This window comes from Urocampus carinirostris, chromosome 8 (genome assembly GCF_059441175.1).
Source record: "Urocampus carinirostris isolate Australia breed hairy pipefish chromosome 8, RoL_Ucar_1.0, whole genome shotgun sequence".
NCBI lineage: Eukaryota > Metazoa > Chordata > Actinopteri > Syngnathiformes > Syngnathidae > Urocampus > Urocampus carinirostris.
Genome location: NC_142356.1, coordinates 28,345,634 through 28,372,549, shown reverse-complemented (window position 1 = coordinate 28,372,549; position 26,916 = coordinate 28,345,634). Strand labels below are relative to the sequence as shown.

The window sequence follows — 26,916 nt, the reverse complement described above, 5'->3', positions numbered from 1 at the left end:
TTGACACATTGGTTAGCCAATGAAACGCCGGTAAATAAATCCCAGCATACACCGCGTACTACTTGGCGTTCGGAGGAAAATCGAGTCGGCGGCTGCAAGTTAGTTGGAAAACTTTGCAATTTTAAAATTGATCCATAAATAAGGCGCACTGTATTATAAGGCGCATGGTCAGCTTTTGAAAAAAATAAAGGCTTTTAGGTGCGCCTTATAGTGCGGAAAATACGGTATACACGTTTGTGCGAGGGGGGCACCTTTTGCTGGTAGTGCATTTTTCAGCACAACAGAGATAAGAACTGGTAAAGCGTTGTATGGGGATACTCCATTTATTATATTATATATTATACTATATTATTTTATTATATAGTGGTACAGATTATGTAGACTGAGGTCAGCCAGACTGGACAAATTGGTTGGATGTGTGAATATGTCAGGAAGATGGCTGTATGGGTTGGTAGCTAGCCCTGCAAATGTTATCCTCAGTCTCTCTAAATAGAGTGCTTTGTGCTTTCCGACAAGGTGAGCCACCTCATCAGACAGCTGCACAATATTCGTTTGACCAGTCATTGCCAAGCGTGATGAACAGCATAGCGTTTTTGTTGTATTTGTCTCCTGTTTATTGGCCTTACCCACGGGGCGTTATGTTTACTCCGCTTTACTGCCGTACGTCATGGTGTCGTGGTTAGTGTGAGCAAACGGTCAATGAAGTGCATGAAATTAAAACTACTGCAATAGGTAAGGTTGCATCAGCAAAAAAACATTCGGAAAATAATTGAAACTCATTTCATAGAACATAAACTATTATGATGAAATTTTGTTTCACCGCTAAAATGGATTCATTCATGAATGGTGGACACCTGCAAAGGAGATTACATAGGATGCTGGTACTCTATTTTGAATATCATTGCGCACTGTTGTTCATTGTTTTGACTTTTCTGAACTGTTTACATCATTGTCATAAATCATGTTGCTGATCTTTGATTTCCACACCGATCTGCTTTTTTTAACGTGGGAGATTTAATTAAAAAAAGGTCTGAAAGGGCTTTTAGAACAGATATTGAATTTGGCATTGTGGGGTTTTTTTGTACAGTCATCTGCTGTTCTTGCGAGTTTAAAATCCACCGATGTGTACCATCGTCCAAATTTATCTTTATCGGTGTCTTTACTTTCTTTTAGTGGTCAGCTGAGCAACAATAACATTCATCCATATCACTAGGGGACATCAGATAATTTATTTATTTCAATATTAAATTCAAATTTTCTGCCCATGACATACTACAATATGTTTAAAAATGTATTTGATTAAAAGTGATAATAAATTAAATAAATTAAAAATTTTGCAGATTTTCATCATTATTTTTTACCAAATATAAAATGAAATAAAAGTCTGAATGTATGAAAAAAAATGTTTTTCCACAAGCAGATAATATACTCTTATTATTTAACTAGAAACAAAAGAAAAAAATATATAGTAAAACAGGTTAAAAGAAGTGTCCTTAAAATATTCTACTTGCTGACGCTATCTTTTCGCTGAAATCATCATTGCACGCTTTGTCTAGCTCAGACCTGGGCACCCTGGTCCTGGAGGGCCATACGTCCTGCCAGATTTTGAAGTTTGCTCTTCTTTAACTCAGGTGATACAAATTATAACCTCATTAGCAAGCTAGCAAGTGCTCGTTAACGATACTGGTGATTGGAATCACCTGTATTGGATCAGAGAAACCTCAAAAATCATGCAGAACATACGGCCCTCCAGGACCGGAGTGCCCAGGTCTGGTCTAGCTGCTTGTGTGGCGCGTGCACAAACGTGTCTCTGTTAGATGCGCACGAATAAACGCTTACTTTTTAAAAATCTTTTAGCGGTTTAGGTTGGAATTTGGACTGTATTTGAAACAGTCCTTTTCTTACTTTCACCATTTTCATACTACAAAATAGGAAAATGTGTGTCAAGTCACTTTCCAACCCCCCCCATGGCCCAGCCTCCTTTCTTTAATCCTAATACGCTCCATGGCCGGATCACCCATGGTGAAAGTAAGATAAAGGCAGACAGGCACAGTGAAAAAATATGATATAAAGGCTCTTTAAACTCAGTTGAGCACTGCTAAAACATACTTAATAGAAAAATTATTCAACTTTACACTTTTTAAGGACATCTTGGTATCTATTAAATGATAATTTGAAATTCAAACTACGCACCCCACATATAGGAAAATCTGAGAGCAAAAATTATGAACCAAAATGAATAACCTGTATATTACCTGAGCCATGGTGATCACAAAAACCTTATACAGTGAATTTAGGAAACATGATAATTTAAGCTTTAAACACACACATACACACACACACACACACAGAGACACAGACACACACACAGACACACACGCGCGCGCACACACACACACACACGCGAAATTGGTGCCAGGAATTTTTAAACATTTCGACCAATGGCGTACCTTTTTTTTAACGAAATTAAGTGTGCCGCAGCTCCAGAAAGGTTGGGAAACACTGTTGTGAAGTACCTGAAGTGTATGCGGCGAGACTCGTTGCCGTGGCGACTGCGGCAGTGCCGTGCTTGCCGTTCTGCGTGACGGGATGCACGGGCAGCTGGTGCAAGCCTAACGTAGCGTTGCGCTGGTTGGAGCCGTGCCCGGCGCTGTCCAGCGTCTGGATCACGAGGTCTCGCTTTAACTGCGCTTCTGAGGAACACAAACATTTTGCCGTTAAGACACAAGACACGCCTGCTCAGAGGTAAGATCCTAGGCCCGGGGGGTTGGATATTCGTACAAAATCACCATACCCGATTGCTCACAAATAACTCATGAAAATTTGGGTTTTCCTAGGGCTTCGTCGCTCAAATCAAGTTAATTTGCCAAGTTAATAGTTAGATGCAGAGTGAGGCACGCCATTCTTATGCCTCATGGCATAGGGCAATGCTGAGACCAAGGATTCTGATTTGGCGTACACCTTTGGCCCTAACAATAGAATTTGTGATAGTAGAAGCAAGCTAAAACAATTTTGCCTTTTAAGTTAAGGTAAAACTATATAGACTCTTCCAATACATTTTCTGGATCTGATAAATGTCATGAAATTGGTTTTAAAACAGCAAGAGTTAAAGCCAAATTATATATGTCACTTTTTAAGCACAAAATTTTATAAAATATTTTGAAAACTCCAAAGGCAAAAATCGATATAAAATTTTATTTTACATTTTCTTGGCTGTAAGCATTGTAAGGGACAAACATTTTTGAAAATGCAATGCCATGATTAAAACCATTTATCGACAACGTATAATACCTCAAATAAAATGTACAATATTTATTTAATGTACTTTTAAGTCAGATTCTTCATATTTTTCTATCTGCACAACTTTCTTTTTTATCCATTCTCTAACATTTGTCTCTGTTTCAGTGAATTTTCAGATAGCTGCTCGATTTCTGAGAATTTTATTTTGATCGGACACTTTGAGATTAAAAGATGGGTTAAATGCGGAACATTTCCTCTTTGTATTCCGAATCGTCATTTAATAGATATCAATATGTCATTAAATATATGAAGAGGCACAAAACAGCAATGCTAAACTCACGTTTAAATGTGGGCGAAGAAATGAAGAGTCACCTTGCCTCTGCGGGCGAGCCATCAAGAAATACTGTATTTATTACACAACGTTCACGGATATTGTAACTTAAAATAGACCGTATGTGTCTTGTGGGTCAAGAGAGGTAGTTGCATTCAATGCTTTGCGATTGTGGTCAGCTATATTTTCGGCTGAGCAGTCATTGGTCAAATATAGTAATCAACTACCGTAAGACCTTACGTGTCACGCTTTGAGTTCGTTTTAGGTTAAAAGAAAATACGTGTTAAACACGAATAAATACAGTAAATGATTTTAATATATAAAATGCAATGTTCTTGACCTGACAAAAAAAACCACGTAATGTAAAAACCCCTACCCATAAAAACGGCCTGGAGCGGGATGGCTGCCGCTAGGCTATACTTGGCCAAGACAGACCACAGGTCCGGTGCCCTGAGGACCCAGGCGGTTAAGGGATCAGTAACCTCCAAAAGGTGTAGTGTGGTGGATTTTTTTTTTAAATCCCTGCAGCATCATGGTCACATTTTCTTTATATAAATTACCTAAAGACCCCAGATTTGGCCAGAAATTTGAAATTGCACCTTATAACCCAGTGCAAGTTAAATACTGACGATTACAGTGGACAAGATGCTTTAAAAAGTTATAGGTGTCTCATCTCATCTCATTAGCCGTACCGCTTATCCTCAGTAGGGTCGCGGGGGGCTGGAGCCCATCCCAGCAATCATCGGGCAGGTGTGCGTTACTAAATTAGGTTTTACAGTATAATTCCGTATTTGAGCTATGAGCAATTATTTATCAATCAATAATCATCGCTGGCCCAAATTGAAATACATTGTATGCAACGGGATTTGTACTTGGGTCGTGGCAAAGTGGGTGCCAACTCCTAACCACTAGGCTACCAGTGGTACAGATGATATACAGGAATTAGACATTACCACACACTTTTTACTAATGGTTCCAGAAAAAATGATTTGCATACTGCATGATAGGTTATTCATGTGTGCATCAATAATGTCGCAAAAGACAAAAACCAACAGGCGCCCCATGCCTCACCCGTTCTTACTCGTACAAGACTCAGACTTTAAATTTTATTTTATTGAAACTTTCAACAAAATAATATACAAGCTCGGCAGCATGGCGGCGCAGTGGTTAGCGCGTGTGCGGCACAGTTCTAAGGTCTTGGGAACCTCCTGTGTGGGTTCAAATCCAGCTCCAGACTTGTGCGGAGTTTGTATGTTCTCCCCGTGCTTGCGTGGGTTTCCTCCGGGCACTCCGGTTTCCTCCCACGTTCCAAGAACATGCATTTCAGGTGAATTGGCCGGTCCAAATTGTCCCTAGGTGTGAATGAGCGAATGAGTTGTCTGTCCCCGTGTGCCCTGCGATTGGCTGGCAACCAGTTCAGGGTGTCCCCTGCCCACTGCCTGGAGATGGCTGGGATGGGCTCCAGACCCCCGGGACCCTAATGAAGATAAGCGGTACGGCTAATGAGATGAGAATATACAAGCTCTTACGTGTACATATTAAACTGAGAGGTTATTAGCACCGTGTCTGGAAGTGTCTGAGACACGTATTTGCTTCTCAACAGTTCGACGGCCCGCGAGCAGAATGTTAAGGGGTTCATAAAGCATTGCACTATTATATGCCGTAAGTATATAAAAAGCCTACCGAAGCTTTTACTGTAGTCTCAATTTCATGCATCTTATAGTCTGGTATGCCTTATGTATCGAAAATGTAAGACACAAGAATATTTTTCGAGGGCGTGCCTTACAATCAAGTGTGCTTTATAGTGCAAAAAGTACATTTTATTCAAGAAACTTTCCTAACTTGGACACGTTTATGTTTCCACTCACCCCTAAGCTCAGTCGGCCCGGCGTTGACGGGCGAGGGTGCGCAGTATCCGTTTGGGGGGGCAGTGACCACGCGCAGCATGGCGACCGAGGACGGCGGTTGGTTGGGCACCAAGTGGACTTGGCCACCACCTCCTGGGATGAGAGCCAGCGCTTTGCCCAGGGTGGCTCGCGGGTGTGCTGGTGCCGCCATGATCACCGGCTGTGCGCTCACCGGCGACCCTGTGCATAGTTAAAAGCTGATTAGGAGAAATTATTATCCATCCATCCATTTCCCGTATCCTCAGCAGGGTCGCGAGAGTGCTGGAGGCCATCCCAGCCATCAATGGGCAGGGGACAAAGAGACAGACAATTCACTCTCTCATTCACACGTAAGGACAATTCGGACCGGCCAATTAACCTGGCATGCATGTTTTTGGAACGTGGGAGGAAAACAAGGGGCCCAGAAGAAACCCATGCAGGCACAGAGTGAACATGCGAACTCCACAGTTTTTGTCTGTATTTTTTGTGTGACTATTTTAGATTTTAGAACTTGGTTTGCAACTTGTTGTAAAACCATTATTCACGGAAAAAATGAAGATCAAAATGAGCCACAACAATCTTAACTGTACTGTGGGTGCCTGGGAGGGAGACAAAATAAAATGGAATACAGTATTTGTTATTATGCGACACAGGGTCTGGCATTATTATTCTTATTTCATAAATCCTATCTCATCAACAACAACGTGACATAGAGAAATAATACTCTGCAAAATGAGCTTTTGTATGGAGAGCGGGGTTTGGCTGTTTTGCTGAATTTTGTCTTAAAATATGATACGGCTCTCTCCTAAAAAATATCATAAGAGTTTGCTATTTTGGCCCTTTGGTCAGAAAGGACCAAAACGTTGTTTTTCCTACCCGTACTTTTTTGCGTTTATTTACATCTTTTAGAATAGAATAGAATAGAATTTACTTTTATTGTCATTCTTTGTAATCATGCACACAGAACGAAATGTCGATATACCTGACCCGTACAGTTAAACTGTAGCGAGCAGCCGCAGCCGAACAGGGCACCGCCATTTTAGACCCAACTGCTGTGTTGGGAGTCATTAGGAGACCAAACCCCCCCAATTCCAACCCTTAATGGCGAGCGCCAAGCAGGGAGGCAATGAGTTCTTGGCCAAGGCTTGAACCAGCGACCTCCCAGTCTCGGAGCGGGCGCCCTACCATCTAGGCTACCGAGCTGCGAAGAACACTTTTCTATTTTCACCATTCTCTAACAGTCATATCTGGTACTGTGAATAAAAACAGTGTGAAAAACAGATGAAATCAAATGCCTTTTTGTATGTCTTTTATAACACTAGTGGTTTAGTGGTTAGGATTTGGCGCCCGCACTGCCGGAACCAGGGTTCCATTCCAATGCTTTGCAATTGTGGTCAGCAATATTTTTCGACTAATCAATCATTGCATAAAAACAGTAATATACTATCACAAAATATTACTTTTTAGGTTAAGAAATGCAAACAGTTATTATGTTACAAATAATATATTACTGAAGTCACAGTGTGTACTATTTGACCACTAGATGGCACTGTATTGTCTAATGCGAATGAAAATCAGTTTTGGGATAAGAGGGTTAGGGTTTTTTGGGGAGCAAGTCATCATTTTTAATTTTGAAACCTGGTGGTATTTAGAACAGATTTGGAATTTGACATTTTAAGTTTTTTTGTACGGTTTTCTTCTGTTTTCCTTGTTATACATTCATTGATGTCTTTTCTCTGTATTTTGACTACCTACTAAACTAAAAATATAAATAATTCAGAATTTTACAAAACAGAACTTTTGAATATTGAGGGTAAAATCTCCTACCAGGCGCACTCTGTGTGTAGCGATATTCAGGCACAGAGGCCAGCTTGTGGGCCAGTTGCTCATGGTGGTCGGGGGGCACCGGGGAACCCTCCCGGCTTAGACATTCGGGGGTCTGAAGCCCACTGGATGGTGGGGAAAGCAGTCCCTGGTGAGTGGGTGACGCGGGGGCGCTCCTACACAGAAAAAAGCCACAAAACCAACATCAAGAACGCGGCGGCGGCGAACACATCATTTGAGTAAGTTCCCCTTATTTTGTTCTGTACAAACACACGGCAGCAGCATAAAGGACAAAAAAACGATTAAAAATGGGAATTTCAAAACATAAAAATATGTTTTTCTTGGATGATTTTAAAAAACTGTTATAAAGGGGGTTTTGGTGCTGCTCATCGGTAAGCATCAAGCTTCTGGTAATCATTTTAGTATGAAAAATGGCAGGAGTAGCTTTGATTAGATCCTCACATTATAGAAGCCCAACTTCCTAGTGTTGTTTCCTGTATCCAGCGATTGAGCGTGTGTAGCATAGTGAAGCAGTGTGGTGAGTTTTGCGAGATACGGACTAATAGTAATAGCCGGTTAACTATTAAACAAAGCCTATTCCTTTCAAAAAACAATGACCCAGAAAACCCATCCTCCTCATCTGGTCAGAGAGGAATGACATTTCATAAACATCACCAGGAACATGGTTGCCCGAGGGAACGGGATCACCCAGGTGACCGAAATTGTGTGAAAGTTCTTGCAAAGTTCATGCATCTTTTATGCATCAGTTAAAAGAAAAAGTGCCCTTGTGTTTATGGAAAGCATTTTTTCGATATCGGGGGTATAACAAATGCAAAAAGAAAAGTAGAGAAGTCAGAGACAGAAGTTTTGCTTGAAATGCATACTTTCACTAAAAAACTGTTTTCTCCGAAGTATTTTCAAGAAACTTGGCAACTTTTACTAAACAATGGTATAAGCTAAGAAATTAGGAAATAGGTTCAAGCTTTCTTTTGATATGTCCTATGCCTATATAGCTTCAGAACAAAATTTTCTGTAGGCCTTCAAAAAGAAGTCAAAATGGCAAAAATTGGCAGGCACCGGACATCCCAATTTGAGGTAATGTATTTCAATCAAACTGTTGCGAGTTCTTCAAAAATCAACTTTTTTCATTTCCTAGAGAACATTTTTTATTCATTCCTAGAACAAAATCCTATTTTTGTTACCAGTACCAAGAAATGAAAAAAATAAATATTAAAGTTAACACTTTTTATCGCAATTCCAAAAACAACCCAGGATAGGCGAAATCCATTAAAAGAAACCTTTTATTTTTTTTACATTATATTAGACTAACGAAACGAAAGAACAAACCCTTTTTACAGTCACAAATATTGGTTAAACAAATGAAAGTACTGTACACCGAACTAGACATGTATACATTTATGTAGTACCGATAACCCCTCTCTTACGGAATGTTTGCATGCAGAACCCAATGCATGATGAAAATCCATCAAGCAGAGAGCCAGTGAAAAGCAAACCACTTTATAATAATTTTGGCCGACTTCTCACAAATACAATACGCAAAATTAGGTTTACGTCGGGCTCGGCCCCTCAGAACCAATTAATTGTTCGGGCTCGGGCTTAAATCATACCATAATAATAGCTCAGGCAGGACACACTAACCTGGACGAGAGGGGCCCAAAAGGGGTTCGGAAGCAGGCCACGCCCCTCTGCCTGCGCTTGCGGAAGGCCTGCTCCACCAGCTTGGCCTCCGAGGCCGAGTCCACGCGCCAAAAGCTTCCCTTGCCTGGCTCGTCCTGCGAGCGCGCCACTTTCAGGAAGTAACGGTTCAGCGAAAGGTTGTGCCGGATCGAGTTCTGAGGACGACAAAACCCGCATTCACTCGCTCGACTTACATCTGAATTTCAAAGGCAAAAGTACATGAACTATCATGCCAATGTTAATTTTTATAAATATTTATACATCAAGAAATGTGTATGTGTATTTTTTTCAAAGTGGAATCCATACCTAGTAGTCGCCGCCATGTTTGTCTGGCATTTTGCTGCTTTGCCGTCTAGTGGTCAAATATTACACAATGTACTTTCAAAATATACAAAACCTCCAGTTTTCGAGAGTTAACTAATTTTCATTAAGAAATAAAAATATAAATTTGTATTTTTGAGTTTGCAAATTCTAATTCTGAATGAACAAAACTATATTCTTCAAGAGAAATATTATGTTTTGCAGGAAAACTATCTGAGTCAAAAGTCAGAAATTTGGTGTAGTAATCGGAATCTTTGTAATTTTTCAATCCAGGAAAAATTTTACAATATGGCAGTTTTTTAAATTGGTGGTTTGGGGAGAAATAGTGTGTTAGGACAAATGAAACAAACAAATCACAATCTTAAACCCATAGGAATTAAGACCTTGTTGCTGCAAGAGTCAAAACATTAACTTTGACTTTTAAAAACGAGTTACATTATCTTTATTTATATTGTAAAAATAAACCTCCGGGCTGGTGCCATTGATGGGTGTGGACCTAAATCTTTCATTTTACAAGTAGGTCAGCAATGAATGACCTTCGGGGGTCTGAAGCCCACTGGATGGTGGGGAAAGATAAAAATTGCGAATGTATTTTCAGGACAAAATTTTGATATTTTGTGATTTTTTTTTTAATTTAAGGAAAACGTGTATTATGGAGTAATTGAATTGATTTTAACCACAAAAGAAAATGAGAACAAAACGATTTTTCATATTTTTTGAAAGTGCATAAGAAGTTTGAGTCGCACACCTGCCAGCCCTTGTCAGCAGTGCGGTAGTAGGGGTAGTGTTTGGTGATGTGAGTGTAGATGCCGCTGAGCGTCAGCTGCTTATCGGGCGCTGAGGAGATGGCCTGGACGATTAGCTGAGCATAAGAGTACGGCGGTTTGGACTCGTCCTGAAACACAAAACTTCAGTCGGTTACTTTGGGGACGGTAAACATTTACATAAGCTGGAACATCTGCATGGATGGCATAAAAAAAAAAAAACATTAGAAGACATTACATAGTTCTTTAATAACTACAGCTCTCCATGCCCACCTGTGAGGGCATTTTACAGTGACATGCAGTCAGGGGAGGCAAGGGAGGCACAGCCTCACCTGTTATCATTGAAATATAAATTACAAATCCATTAAATGGTTAAATTTATTCCGTTTTAAAGTTCTTTCTCATTTAACTTTACAATTTATGAATTTTTCTTTTTTTTAACTTAACATTATGAGTATTAATAATACAATTGGTATGTAACATATTGCTTTTCTAAACGTCTCCATATGCAGAGTGAGGCACGCAATTCTCTTGCCTTATGGCAGAGTATGATAGTGATTATGATTTGGCGCACACCCCAGCCCCAAACAATAGAATTACTGATAATATTAGCAAGGGGTGGGACAAAAAAAAATTGAGTCGTGTATATGATTTTATTTTGGGCGATTTTACGTAAAAGTGCGAGAAAGCAATAGGGCCGTCGGTAATATGGCATATTCGTCTAATAAAGAATATTTTTCACATTTGCGTATATTTTTCAACTTCGCAATTACAGTCTTTTTTTCTCCCCACCCTGCCCCCTTGTGACCACCCATGAGTGAAATGTCGAGCCAATAACGTCAACCCGTAAAAATGCACAAGGAAGCAATTTACATCAACTTTGTGCTATGGCAGCGCAACTTTTAGTTTCTAAACCATGTACCACTTTAGTATTTGACACATTTTGGGTTTATACCAAGTGACAGCAGTAAGCCCCAAAATACTGATTAAGCGGTCTGCCAACTTTGTTTCAAGAAGGTGCCAGTGAAAGAAGCTACCACACGCTAACAGATTGTATAACGCGGTACATTGGTACTGGAATGCTTCCGTTCAATACAGTTGACAAAGCAGCGTCCAGAGACGTGCAATTCGACCTACCAGCCATAACATTTTTAGGTTTACAAGTTCATATTCAAGTTGATGTCAAGTTAATAGAGATTAAGCTGTGCAATTGTTTTTTGTATGTTCACTTAGTTACATATCTCCTTTTACCGTTTACCAGTTTTTGTTTTCAAAGCCTAAGAGACATCTGTCTGCTGTTGTTAGCTGCATTCACTTGAAATGTGTTGACACTTGGGAGAAGAAAGAAAGAGACACAGCCAGGAAAACCAATGTGTGGCTCCATAAGAAGCATATCAAGGTTCTAGCATGGCCCAGCCAGTCTCCAGACCTGAACCCAATCGAAAATTGGTGGAGTGGGCCAAGATCCCTCCTGCAGTGTGTGCAAACCTGGTGAAAGACTACAGGAAACGTTTCACCTATGTAATAGCAAACAAAGGCTACTGTACCAAATATTAACATCCATTTTTTCAGGTGTTCAAATACTTATTTGCAGCTATATCACAAAAATAAATAGTTAAAAAAGTCATGCATTGTGACTTCTGGATTTTTCTTTTTAGTTTATCTCGCTCACAGTGGACATGCACCTACGGTGAAAATTTCAGACCCCTCCATGATTTATAAGTGGGAGAAATAGCAAATTAGCAGGGTGTTCAAATACTTATTTTCTTCACTGTATCTGCTCTGCAGTTGTATTCAGTTTGTGTGTGTGTGTGTGTGTGTGTGTTATGATTAGAGTATTTTTTTCTCTAATCTGTGCACCTCATTTTTGCACTTAATTACTGAAAAGTTGAGTGACCTGTTACCTCACCTGTGCGTTGTTCCTCAAAATGTTTTAACGGGCTTAAATCGTGCACTGTGGCATTTGTTTTAATAAAAGGAACAAAATGTTTAGTTAATAATGATTTCTCAATTAATTCTTAACTTGATATCATGACCATAACATTGCTCTTCTTTATTTATTATTCAGTACTAATATCAAGTCGATGTAATCATAATAGCATATAATGCAGAGGTTGTTTTTTTTTTACTGGCTGACAGATTAATGTGCATTTTTTGAACATCATTTATGATTTATTGTCCCAGTAGTGTATGATTTAAGTTGCTTAATTTTTTTTCAGAAAAAAAAAATTAAATCGCAACAATCAATTATATTGAATCGCAATACATGTAGAAACAGAATCATCGAGCATCGTGAAATGAATCAAAACCTTAGTATCGTGATACAATTGAATTGTGACCAATGCATATCGTCCCTCACCTCGTATTAGCAAGCTAACAGTGAGTCAGGCCACCCTGTATTTATTCCGTTGCATGCACTTTTTCACTGTTATTCAAAAGGAGCGGCGCATATACTTGATTTATACGTAAGTTGAGGTCCGGCTCATCTCTGTAGAGCAGGGGGATGGTTTACACCAGAGGTCGGGAACCTTTTTGACTCAAAGAGCCATAAAAGCAAAATATTTTGATTGTTTTTTTGGGGGAGAGGAGCCACACCATATATTTTGAGACTAAATTCAACAAACCCACCAAACCCGCTCTTCATGATTGATTGATTGATTATTGCTCCAGCGAAGGTCGGGGGGTCCCGTCCCTGTGCGTTGAGCCGACCAGATGAACCAGGTTTTTCCAATGCTGGCGGTCTTGTGCCAGCTGTTCTGCATCCTCTACAGCAACTCCGTGTTGTTGGAGGTCGCCCGCAACGACGTCGAGCCATCGAGTGCGGGGTTTCCCTCGTGGTCGTCTCCAGCCTGCTGCCTTTGGGTCAAACTGGAGAATGGCTCGTGTCGGATGGTCTGGTGGTAGACGAAGGACATGGCCAAACCAGCGGGTGCGGCGTTGTGCGACCAAGGAAGATGCTCGGGGCTGGATGTGCGGGCTCTGAGCTCTTTATTGGAGACTCGCTGGGGCCACCTGATGTTCTCGACGGTTCTGAGAGCCCTGCTATCAAAACCGTCGATTCTTGTGGCCAGGGTGTCGTTCAGGGGCCATGTTTCTGAGCCATAAAGCAGGATAGAGAGTACGGCGAGGTTATAAATGCGGAGCTTCGTCTTGCGTGCGATGGTCTGGTGCCGCCAGAGTGGTTTCCAGAGAGACTGCAGAGTAGATGCTGCCTCTGGTTTTAGTTCCCCATTGTGTGTCACCATGGACCCCAGATACACAAAGCTCTTGACAGGCTCTACGATGTCGCTACCAATTTGGATGGGAGGTGGATCTGGTCCATCACCGACATACATGAACTTGGTTTTTGTCCAACTCACTTGGAGGCCAAGCCGCGCTGCCTCTTCGCTGTAAATGCCCAGAGCGTCTCTCAGCTGGCTGTAGGAAGTGCTGAGCATGATTGTGTCGTCAGCATACTCTAGGTCAGTCAGGTGGTAGTTGCCGAAAGACACTCCGGGGATGCGCTCAATAACCCTGAACATCAGATGGTCGATGATGCAATTAAAAAGGTCGGGAGCAGCCACGCAGCCTTGACGAACGCCGCTGGAGATAGTAAACCAGTCGGAGTCAATGCCGTTGATACGGACACAGCTCTCTGCGTTGCTGTAGAGTAGCTTGAACAGGGCTATGATCTTGGGTGGTGCTCCGAGAGCTTGGAGGATGTTCCACAGTGAAGAGTGGTAGACGGTGTCAAAGGCGGCCTTCAGATCAATGAATCCGATATATAGATGGCGATCTTTACGGAATTCACGGGTCTTCTCTATCAGCAAACGGACGGCAGAGATGTGGTCCGTTGTGGAGCGGTTGGGCATAAAGCCAGCCTGCTGGGGACGGCGGCAGCTTCTGATTGCTGGAAGGGCACGGCTGAGCAAGATCCTGGTAAAGACCTTGCCCGGGATAGAGAGTAAGGTTATACCTCTGTGATTTCTACAGACAAGCCTGTCACCCTTGCATTTCCAGAAGGGCATGATGACTCCTCTGGTCCAGTCGGTGGGCAGCTGCTCCGATTCCCACACCTGGTTGAATAGGCAGGTTAGCCACTCCACCATGCCATCACCGCCGGCCTTGAGCATCTCGCCGGTAATGGCACAGATGCCGGGGGCTTTCTTTGTGTTCAGCTTCTTCAGAGCAGCTCTCACTTCCTCGGGTGTTACAGGGTCTGTGCAGCAGGTGTCGCTAGGAGTAGGGTGGTCCTTATTTTTCGACTTTTAAAATTTCATGCTCTGACCCCTTGAATATGTTCCAATATATACAAAACGTAATTAGGCAAAGTTTCATCAAAATCAAAGGATATTTAGAGGTCGCTCAAGGCCTCTGAAATTTTGGCATGAAAAATAAGGATTTTTCGCACATTATATCAGACCTAGTGTACAAAGTTACTTGTAACTTTTCTTGTGTTACAATTATAAGCAATGGACTGAAATTGGATGTTCTAAAACGCCGTACACATAGGGTTAAGATTTCCGTTTTTTCTCGAAAATTGCCAAACTTTTATCATTTTGGGAAATTTCAAAGTCGTTGAGCTACCTCTAAATATTATCCAAATTGTTCAAAATTGCACGTAGTGTGTTTTTATCGATATAAGAACATATGCGGGGGGTCAGAGCCCAATATTTCAAAAAAAAAAAAAATTCGACCCCCATTAAGGACCACCCTAGCTAGGAGGTGCTGTGTTTGCAGCCACTAGGAGGGTGGGATCAGCCGGGATGGTGCTGTGCTGCAAGAGGAGGCTAAAGTGCTCCTTCCAGCGTGCGAGACAGTTGGCTTCTGTCATGATAAGGTTGCCGTCCGAGTCTTTTACCAGCGCTGTCTTTATGTGTGGGCCGCTACGGGCTTGGCGTAGTAGACTGAATACGCGGCTCATGTTGTTGTTGTTGGCCGCGGACTCAAGCTGTTGGGCTTCTGCCTGCCAAAACCTCTCCCTATCTTCAGCAATGGCCACATTGCGCAGGCGGTTCAGTCTCCGATACTCCGTGAGGTCGCCTCGGAGCCGGGCCTCACGCCGCTGGTCTATGATGTTTAGTGTCCTCTCTGATATCCAGGGCTTTCTCGGGGAGGATCGGGGGCGTCCGAGGACATTGTGAGCAGACTGGAGGACACTTTCCTTGAAGGCCGCCCAGTCTGTCAGCTTGTCAGGAGCCAGGGCATCGAGAGTGCGGCGGATGGAGCAACTGAAGTCTCTGGCGATGTTGGGGTCACTGAGTCGGGAGGAGTCGGGGCGAGGCAGAGTCTTGTGCTGGTTGGCTCGGAGCTTTAGCTTGAGCTGGGCCACCAGCAGACGATGGTCTGTGTTGCCAAGCTGTGCTCCTCTGAACACCCGGCAGTTGGTTACAAACGACTTCCAGCGTTGTGATATCAGGATGTGGTCCAATGCCTTTCTGGTTCTGCCATCTGGGCTGTACCACGTCCAGTGATGGATGCATTTCCGGGGAAACCAGGTGTCAGCAACACAAAGGTTGTTTTGGTGGCAGAAGAGAAGGAGGCGGTTGCCATTGTCGTTTGTTGTGCTGTCAACGAAGGTGGTGCCGACAGGTGAGCCGGGGGACCGATCATTGCTGGAGTGGCATTGGCATCAGTGAGGATGATGGTGACGTCGTGTGGTGGGGCTTGGTCGACAGCCTGGTGGAGTTGGTCAAAGAACGCGTCCTTCGCATCCTCATCAGCGACATCGGTGGGGGCGTAGGCGACGATCACTGTCATCTTGCCGTGATGGTGGAGGAAGCGGGCAGACAGTAGTCTGTCGCCTATTGGTGTCCAGCTGATGAGGGACCTCCGGAGGGCTTTTGGAATGGCGGGAGCCACACCGTAATGGCCGGTCCGACTCTCGGGGCCACTCCAGATGTAGCAATGGTTGCCAGCCGTTGTTTCACCATTGCCTTGCCATCGTACTTCACAGAGCCCTGCCAAGGTGATGTTATAGCGACAGAGCTCTCGGGACAGCAGGGTGGCAGCTCCGGGGCGAAGGAGTGTCTGGACATTCCAGGTGGCGACACGGGTCTTACGACGAAGGTCGATCCGTACTCGTTGGTCGGGGGCAGGCTGGGGTCCGTTACCGTGTTGGTCAGTCCGGCGTCTTTCTCTGGTCAGTTTCGTAACAAAGGGGGTTTCTCCTGGGTGAGTTGTTAGCCCTCCGCAGGATAGTCGGTTGGTGGGGCTGCCACCTCACAGCGTACCGACACGCTGGGGTCTTTGTTTGTCTGGAACCTACCCCGGAGACCGGCCCGCCATGGGTGACCCTACCAGGAGCAAGCTCCCGACGGTATCGCTCTCCAGGGTCACTGGAACATGCAAGCCCCCTCGCCGCATCAAGGCCAGACCCATCCGAGGGGGGCTCTTCATACAAAAGCTTATTCTTCAACACATTTGATTTAACTATGATGATTTAATAAAATCTATGAAATAATAATTACCAGAGACTGTGTCCCATATAAATACACCACTTAAAATTTGTCTCATCCCGCAGTTACTTAAGAGTGTTAGGGCTCATTTAGACTGTCATTTTCGTCATAAATAATGGTTTCAAGGTGCAACAAAGTGAATTTGTAAAAATGTCACAAAATTCTGTAAACAAGGATCCCAACGTATTTACATTCAGCACAGACAGGTCAGGCTGAGACAAGAGGGAGTGCTTAGCTAGAGTTTCTGGGTTTTTATAAATAGTTATATGGCTTTCTAATCATAAGGTGTCTCAATAACGAATATAGTTTAATGGGCTTACATATAAAGGATTCCTTAGCTATGTACAACCAAAATGAGTTTTTTTTGGGGGGGTGTGACACCTCGACTGTAAACTGTAGTTAAATATGTGCCCTACATATACTGGACAGTACATTCATATTTCAGTGTGTCCTGGCTTTGCCTGCACTACAATAGGGTCTGCTCACCCAAATTTGGAATGAAATAGGTGAAGATTTGCAAGAAATCTATTCTGTCTCTGAGCTATACCTACTCATTTACCGACCGTTGGTTTACACCGACAACAGCCACCAGATGATGAAGGTGCTATATCTGAGTCAGTTCAGGAGGCCTCTTTGGCTTTTGGAATCCATGGAAACCAGTACTATTGTATATATTTCATGTTGGGGAGCCAAGCTCAACCTCCTTAAAAAAGCGCAAGGAGAGGGACGGGCGCAACCAGACTGTACTTGCACAAGACACACCACAGGAAGTGGTGCCCCGACAAACCACAGGTGGTAAAGGGATCCGTGGAACGTGAAGAGAAAAAACGTTTTTTTTCTCTCTATGTTACAGTTATATAATGTTTTCTTGCTCTCCTGATCAAAATGATGAACAATCAGTAGCTTCGTTTATTTGTAAATCTGACTTTGCCTCACCAGACACGAACCCTCAGAGCACGTCACTCAGACCGGCATCAAAGTACCATCACTGAAATATATATATTTCTAAATATCACTACAAAATAAGTGGGGGGTGAAGGTAATGTAACGTTAAGAGGTGTCATCACCTTCGGGCTGTCACCGCCACCGGCCGACTCCCCTCGGGGGTCCCCGGACCCTCCCCGCAGCTCGGAGATGTTCCGTCTTTGCTCCGCCACGGCTTTGGCAGCGAATTCGGCGACCAGCTGCAGGTCACTGGTTACATTGCGGCCGTAGCGGTAGCCGGATGAGCCTGCGCCACGGGGGCTTGCCGGGCATGAGTTGGGAACGCTGGGGGCAAAATAAAAGATGTCAAGATAGCAGTCAGATTTTTAGGAAGAATAAATTGTGGTTTAAGACAACAACCAAAAGGAGAAGTAATTCTATTATATTTAAAACACTTCAATCTTACAAAAATAAGGCTATATTTATATGACATGACAGGGAGTTGCTACTCAAAAGAAAGTTTTTCCTAATGAAAATTCAATATTTTTATAAAAAATGACGAAGCAAAAAATTACAAGGAATATTTTTCCTTAAGTTGCAATCTCACGAGGTTAATTTGGATTTTTTGGGGAAAAAGTCAAAATCTTGAAATAGTCACTTTAGTTTATTTTTTGAACAAGTTACACAATTTTGACAACATACTTTTGTTTTTGATTGAAATAAATAAAACTTGTAACTGTGTAAGAGCCAATGTGAATTCATATTTCAAAATACAAATTAAGATATATTTCGACCATGTATGTTTATTTCAGGAAACTAAATATACTACCACATTAGATAAGTATACATTTTGTAGAAGAGTAGACAATTTTTGTTTTTTTTAAAACTAACATTGGTAATATTAGGACCATAGATACATTTTAATAAGTACCTGAAAGTAACTTCATACAAGTTAGAGGAATGCAATGTTGGAATGTAAACAGTATTTGGGAGTTATTTGATTAGTAACAACATTTTTTTTTTCTTTAAAAGTATCAGACCGACACATTTTTTTCCTTTAAAGTTTCTGGTTATTTCAGAGTACAAGACAGGGACTCATAGAACAATAAAATGTGTCACTACATGTAGTCATAATTGTGTGAGTTTTCCAGTTATATCCTTTTCAGTCTTTTAAATCATGACATCAAGATTTAATCAAGTTAATCATTTAGTGGTAATTTATGCACCTAATAGTTATCCATATATTCGAATGTACTTATCTCCTTCTTGTTTTATTTACTAGACACCACAATGTATCAATTCATCTAGTAGGTATACAGTCTCTACATTGTTCTGAGTAGTATTCTGATTTACTGTTGAAAGGGATGCATTTGCTTTTATCAAAACACTCACAGGATCCAGTCTGGACAAAGGACTGGTAAGATCCTGGGTTTTTTCTACCAACTTGTTTTGTGTATGTCGTAACCCTGCCCCTCTTGTATATAAATGATTGTCAGACATTTTGAAAGTGCACTTGTGAAACCATTACATCCCTGCTCTGTACTCAATCCCAGAATATTCAGTTCCATTTAGTTAATTTGTTTTATTGTGATAAAAACCTGGAACTGCTTAATCACTGCAGCGCTTGTTTTGAACCCCCTCGTCTTGTGAAGCGGATGTTGATTCCAACACGTTAATGAAGAAAAAGTCTTCTGAATGTAGTTCATCAAAAGGACTAGTGGTATCTGTACTTGGTTTTGATGACTTACTTAATAGTAGAAAATAATAATAATAATAATAATAATAATAATTTCCTTGTATTGTCATTCTGTGTAACAATGTACACAGAACGAAATGTCGATTGCACCTGACCCGTTGTAGCGAGCCGATGCAGCCGCAGCCAACAGAGGGCGCCGCCGACCACTTTTTAAGTCTTAGGAATGACTCGGCCGAGGCGCGAACCACCGACCTCCCAGTCTCAAAGCGGGCGCCTTACCATCTAGGCTACTGAGCTGGTATAGTATCATTCATTGAAGATTATAATTTGGGGGGTTATTATTTTGTTAATTAAGGAATGAGAGGCCACTAAGAAGGCTAAACTATTTTCTATGTATTTTTCATACAAAAACATCAATTAAAAAAAAAAAAACAGGTAAAAGCATAATAACTTTCAAAATATTTTTTTAATTTCTATCACTGCACACTTATTAGTGGATTGTCATCGTAATATCTGACTTAAAATCAAAACTGGTAACCAACTCATAGCTCCAACAAGACAAAAAGTTATTTTTTATGGATTTTAAAGACCCAAGTCTTTCTCTAAATGATAGAATTTAGTAAACAAAACGCAAGATTCAAACATGACATGCATGCACACTGTAACTGGCAAAACAATAACAAGGCACCATCAAGTTAATTATTGGCCAGCGTCCAAGCTGGGCAAGCAATAACAGCTGCTGCTCTTTGCAGTGTCAACATTGCTCTAGCAACCAAAACGTGCACACACACATGCAAACACACATGCACACACACACTAAAAAGGCTTATGTATTGGAAGCCAATGTTAAATTTGGCTGAAATACTACAACAAGTCTTATTCCGGAATCATGAATCGTATTTTTTAATTCACAATATCAGCAATAAACACAACCAAAACAATGATCATTCATTTCCAAGTGATATCAGCTTTATAAAAATGTATGATTTTTATAACACGCTAGAGAGGTTATGACTTTAAGGAAACTGGGTAATTTTGCTCATCTCGAAACAGTAAATCTCAAACTCAAGGTCATTTCTAGCCAGGATTTCCAAGGTATGATTCAATTGTTTGTTTGTTTGTACATGATTCAAATTGAATCGTTTCTCCGGCGCCGTCACGAATGGCAGCCACTCCAGCAGCTCCCGTGTTATTTTCGATTGTTCTCAGTTATTTTCGATTGTTCTCAGCTTAGGGATGCTGCTGGAAAAGTGAATTTCCCTTCGGGGATGAATAAAGTATCTATCTATCTATCTATCTATCTATCTAATTTTAGCATTTTCAGCAAGATGAGGTCCGTGGCCTCTAATCTCAGACTCTAAAGGGACAATCTTCATTGAAAAAATGTAATAAAGATTCTTAAGATTTTCATATTTAAATTACCTGTAACTTTTAACATTTACACTAAAAATTGACCTTCTCGATAAGAAGACTTGTGACAAAGTTTTCATTCAATGTAATCACATGTTTCAGAGAGCTAACTTTCTTGTTTGACAGTTGTAAAGACCCAAAATATTCCCGCTCTTAGATATCCATGTATTATTCAAACAGCCATTAAGAGGAATATTCAATGACAATACTGTCCATAGACGGCATTGTTGGTGAGTGGTTAGCGTGTCCGCGGCACAGTTCTGAGGTCATGGGATCAAATCCAGCTCTCAGCCTGTGGGGAGTTTGCATGTTTTCCCCATGCTTGCGTGGGTTTTCCTCCGGCCACTTTTCCCCATACCCAGCAACCCTAATGAAAATTACTGAAACATTTAGCATGATTTTAGCACAATTTTCAGGTGCACACATTAAATCCTCTGACTTAAAAACATCTGTTTACAAATGTTTACACATACGAGTAAAAATGATAGAAAATTCAACAACATTTTAATTGTACTGAATGAAATATTCAACACAAATAATATATTTTTATTTGAGATAAAAAATGAGCAAAAATACTAGACCCTAATTATCCCTGCAAACCCATTTTACCCATTTATTTTGGGAGAGTACAAAAAACAGTTTTGCAAGTGTCCGTTTAACTTTGTGCAACCTTTTGTAGTCTTCAAAAAAATGGTATACCCAATACTGCTTTATAGATAAAGTTATTTAAGCTAGATGCATACAAGAGACTATGATCAGTCTGAATCTCAAAGAGAAAAAAACATTCTAGGCATTATGAGGGTGGTATTTAAAATATAATAATAACCTTTATTTCTTGAAAAAAAAGTTAAATAATGTTTTTTTTTCTTTCCAAGAACAAAATCACAACTTTCTGAATGTTTTGTTTTCTTTAGAAATGCTTCTTAATATTGACAAATCTTACAAACCGGAAAATTCAGTATACTGAAATTATTAGGTTGTATTTTTCTGACGGTGCGAGTTAAAATCTTTAGACAAATAAGATCTAATTTTGTTGATCCAAAAGATCTCATTACACAAAATTAACAAAATCACATAGCATTTTTTTAACATATCGGGGGTAGTCAACCACATTAAGTCTAATCCTTTGGTCACAAACACAGTTTGAAAGGACTAGCTGGCAGAGGAAATCACAGTGAGACCCCCTGGGGGGGGTTATGGTCTTCGAAAGCAAAACAGTACTGTTCTCCACCAATCAGACGGCGTATTGGTACAGCCCTGCCATATAAGGCATGCACATGCCTAGAAACATTGCAGTGCCACCAAAACGCCACAAGAGGACGCTCCAATCAGCGTGGATGACGCTGACCAGAAAGGAGAAGGGGAAACCAAGTATGCGATATGAATGAACTCGTGTCGACATAACACACATGCTACATAGAGACACACACAAACAAACACACATTCACAGTGTCAAATGATGTGTCAGTCTGTTGAACAAATTCAATGCAAACAGAATAGACATTGGAGGATTTGCTTTTTAAGTTTGATTATTATTATCATGGATAATATGTTATTGCAGTATTTATCATTGCGTCATTTCAATATGGACCAATCTCCAAGCACTACCGTTTAAATATTTTTGCACATTTATCCCGTCATTCTTTTTAGCTTGTTTTTCTCTTTTAAATCCTTATTATGCGTTTGTCCTGAAGTGCCAGGTCTAATCACGTTTCAAACAATGTTCACTATGTTGCTATCACTGATAAGAAAGAGAATTCTATTTTTAATGTCACATGCAGTGAAAATTATCCTCCGGTTTAATATTATTTCTTATTGATGGGAAATGGTCTGCATTTACATAGCATTTTTCAAGTCAATTAAGACCTCCCAAAGCGCTTTACAATGTGCTTCCCACCTACCCATTTACACACACACTCAAACACCAATAGGGAGTCAGCCATGCAAGGCGCCTACCTGCTCATCGGGGGCATTAGGGATTCGCTGTCTTGCTCAAAGACACTTCGACATACGAATTATTTCGGCAGAGTAATTCATCATACAAGCATAAAAGTCAGGCGCTGCCGGGCATTCTACTCGAGCGAGGTTGTTGGGGCCGTGGTTTGTTGAAAAAGCGCCAGAGAATCACAAAGGAGTACCAAAGAGCAGTATGACTGCATTCAGCTCCAGAGCAGCTTGTACAAGAAAGTAGATGTTTATAGATTTTGTAATGATTGGGAGTGCCTTGAATGAAACCAAGCTGAAGACGCTTGCAGAGGCCTAAAGTACTACGGTGTAAATTTTCACGAAAATCGGTCCAGCCGTTTCTGACTCTATAAATCCCAAAAGAACGCACACACACAACTAATCACACCTAGGTGCGGTGGAGAGTAACAATGAATGTCCCTGCACTTTTTTTTGTGAGTGTAGCATGAAAATATTGAGAGCAGGAAACTATATCTTTCGAGTAGACTCCAAACAGCAACCCAAACCACATTAAAGATAAAAAAAGGAGAGTTGATCTGACCACCTCTAAGAAATGCAGGTATCTGCGTGCATAACATAAGGAGCTTGACAGAGGCTGCGATGATGATACGAGCCAAGAGATGGTGGCCGTGAGTACAAGAGTTCCTTTAACCGTTATTCATGTATTTTGTTTCCCTTTCAATGTATAAATCCAATCATATTAAGTTTTCATACAGGCAGACGAAAATCCCGTGCATGTGGAAATCCATGTTAATTTTACCCGTGCATTTGTGACACATACCTGAGGGTGCCCGTGGGCGACGGAAGTGGTGAACCGAACGCCCTGATGTGTTCCTCGTGCTGCTGCGTGGTGGGAATGCTGATCTTGAGCGGAGAGATGTGTGGCAGAAGCGGGCGCATCGGCGGCGAGGGCACCTCCTTGTCCCGCTGCTCTTCGAGAGGGATGAGCGACACAAACTGGATTTTGATTACCGTGCTGGGAAAGCGGAACATGCACCTGTGGAATATAAAGGTGAGGGTGATAATTAAAATGAAACATTTGAAAAATATTCGTGAAATTATAAGTATTCCACTCTACAGCGAGAAATGGTATTAAAACAAAACCATGTAAAAACAGTTGGTGAATTGTTATTTTAAACTTTAATTCAACTGACACTGTTTTGTGCCCTCTAATATGTATGTTTTAGCCACAAAACAGTGTAGCACAAGCATTTAAATAAAACAAACATTTTACATTAAATACACAGAAGACTATGCTTTAGTAGGGAATTAACTCATTCAATGAGAGACGTGTCTTAATGGGAAGAGCTAGTGCTAGCCAATTTTGCTATATTGACTATTTTTTGAAGGCCTACAGAAAATGTAGTTCTGTGGCTATATAGGCATAGGGCATATCAAAAGAAACCTTCAATCCTCATTCTTCATTAGGAAAAAGTATGTATCTAGCTTTTACCATTGTTTAATAAACAACAGTTGAACAATGTTAAGTTTCTTCAAAAAGCTTTTACTTTGGAGCTCAGTGTTTCACATAGAATTTTGTGAGACCCCGGTGGGTGGAATGTCTAGTGCAGTCTTAGGGTGTGCCCGGGGAAATTATATTTAAAAAAACTTATAAAATTTGACAGGTATGTTAATGTAAAGCGCAACCTATTATTATTATAAAGGACCGTCTCATTTAGCTCAGCTCCCAAACGGCTCTTTATCGATATACCATCAATAATATAATATAATGTGCAATGAATAAACTGTTATATTACACTGGCCTTTAAATTTTTTTACCTCTAAAGTGAATGTTTAAGCTATTTAAAATGTTTATTCTCAGCCACTTTAAAGTCAAGCAACACAGAATCCCTGAAGAACAAACTACACAACAAAATCAAAATTAGAAATATTAACTTTTCAATGCTTTGTGTGTAACAAAAACAAAAATATCCTTAGTTTCTACTAAATATATTGGCATTTGTGAACACAAAGTGCTAAACTTTGAGGTACTGATTCAGATTCTTCTGTCAGTGAAAGACAATGCGTAATGTTTTTAGCCGATTATATAATTAAAATGAGTCCAAAGAAGGATCATTTTCCCACTTTGACTCATTTTTTTCAATTTCCCCCAACCCTTCCCTTCTCTGCTCAGCAAAAAAAACACCTCATATTCACCAGTCAACCAAAAGTGAGTGATAGAACAACAACAAAATTAAAACAAACAAGTAATATTTTATACACATGTTTGAGACCATGGCAACCCGCCAGAATTTTTATATGGGGCTTTTTTTGGAATTGGAAATACCTCCAAAATCTAAACAATGCATTCCATAAACACTTGCTTGCAAAATAACATTTTATTGTAAGAAGTGAACTGATGCATGGACTATGGATGAACAATCATAAATTTTGCAAGATTTTTCCGCTGAAGTGATCACACAATTTCAGTCACAATAGCGATCGCGTTCCCTTGGGCGTACACGAAACTATCACGATGGGACTTTTGTCATCTATTTTTTTTTTTAAGGGAAAAGCTTTGTTGCCAACTTGTCCATGCTCTCTTACCATCATCACACTGATTGCCTATGCCTATGGCTCACGTTTAGCATTCCGGACGCTAACGTGTAGCCACGCGGAGCAATCCGGCTTCAACGCCGCTAAACAGAGACACGTAAGCCGGGGGGAATCGGAGAGGAGGCGGACTTGCTAACACGAGGTGGTGTATCCCTGGATTTTCACAAAGAAAAGTTTTCTATCTGCCGCAGGGATGTCGAATTTTTGGACTGGCGTGACGTCATCCACTTCGCTACAAGCACCCCTAGGGCATCATGTTCATCTGTTAATAAACAACGGGGTAGACTGCTGGAAGTGTGAATTTCCCTACGGGGATGAATAAAGTATCTATCTATCTATCTATCTATCTATCTATCTATTCGCCTTCACTCACTCATTCTCTGTAAAAAGGAAGCAACACTGGGACATTGGGCTTTTTGGATGCGTGGGCAAAGATCTATGCAAAGCATCTCCTTCCATACAATGGTGATTTATCAGACTGAAATCATTCCCACAAGCTTGATACTTACTTATAAGCAGTGCCAAATCACGTGTAATAGTTGTTTTTTGTAGTAAAACAAGAAAAACTTAATTTTACATTTTAGCACTCTCAGGGACAATGCTTCTGAAAACGTATTGATAAGTTATGGCATTGAATGAGTTAAAAGAGCTGCACGGAATTTGGAACATTTTCACTTGTGGCTGCTATCTCCTTTCTTGTGTTATCATTGCAGCCTCTCTCAGCTTGTTCATAATAGGCGTCCAAGTACATGCATTTCTTTAACACACTCAAATCAACTCTTTTTTTCTTGAAGTTTAGTTTGGTGTTTAGACTGAACTTGAAGAAGGCCTTCTTTAACTTTCACTATTTTCATGCTACAAAAACAAATGGAGAAAAACCATGATATTACTCAACATTTTACTTGCCCCTTACACATCAAACGATTCAGCTTTTTAAAACATTTTGTGTCAGTTTTTATTGGAGGTTGTCATGACGTAATAATAATTTTTTAATTATCGATACTTTTTTTTCTCTTATTATATGTGTTTTACATCCTTTAAAATGAATACCATGCAATGAAAAATAATCTAGAATACACTTGGACATAAGAGTGAAATAAAATATTTTATACTTTAACTTTACCACAAATGGTTTCTTTCAAATTTGAATACCACTCTCAGATCTACCTCATGACAATACTGCGTACCAAAAACGCGACAATATCAAACATGGAGCAGAGTATAATCAAGCACTCAATATGTGCGCTTGAGTGTGTAACAAAGGGTTAAAAACTGCAACACTCATGACATCTCAGCTGATACAATAAATAGATGACTGTTCAGTAAGGCCACAACAAGCCAAAAGCTTCTGGAAAAAGATCAAGTTTATTTTTAACAAGAAGTTATTCCTAATTGTGGTAAGCAGGGCTGCTGCTGGGGTTTCTTTTGAGTTTTTTTTAACTTTTTTTTTTTTTTTTACTTAAAAAATGAATCGTTTTTTGATAGTCATGTCAAGTCATTTTTATTTGTATAGCTCAAAAATACGGCAGTGTTTCTCCTAGGAGTCTGTGAAACCCTGGTTTATAACAGTCTACAGGGTTCCTGGGGCATGCACATACGTAAGAAAATTATGTGCACTTTAAATTCCACTCATCCAACTAACACATTTTAGAGCAAAATTAAGAATCTAAAATTATGATGTGTGCCATTTCAAACTGTAAAATCTATAATACACTAACTATGAAAGACAATGATACAGCAAACAAGTTATAACCAAAGCATGGTAAACTAGACAGGAGTTAAATGCAAAAAATTCCGGACACTTCTAATTACGCTAAAAATAACTAGTGTTGAGCTGAAGCAGATGCTGCACTATTTTAAGGTA

The 26,916-nt window shown here is 40.6% G+C and overlaps 1 protein-coding gene across 1 annotated transcript in view; it reads right to left on the bottom strand.

Moving 5' to 3' along the window:
- Nucleotides 1–26,916, bottom strand: part of foxk1 (forkhead box K1) — a 34,947-nt gene that overhangs the window by 3,182 nt on the left and 4,849 nt on the right. Inside the window, exons 2-8 of the mRNA XM_088342213.1 lie at nt 23,278–23,493; nt 17,569–17,770; nt 10,049–10,195; nt 8,941–9,134; nt 7,285–7,457; nt 5,440–5,658; nt 2,517–2,693 (exon numbers count right to left, since the gene is read on the bottom strand). Of these exons, the coding sequence (XP_088198339.1) occupies nt 2,517–2,693; nt 5,440–5,658; nt 7,285–7,457; nt 8,941–9,134; nt 10,049–10,195; nt 17,569–17,770; nt 23,278–23,493 (1,328 nt within the window). The remainder of the gene's footprint in view (nt 1–2,516; nt 2,694–5,439; nt 5,659–7,284; nt 7,458–8,940; nt 9,135–10,048; nt 10,196–17,568; nt 17,771–23,277; nt 23,494–26,916) is intronic.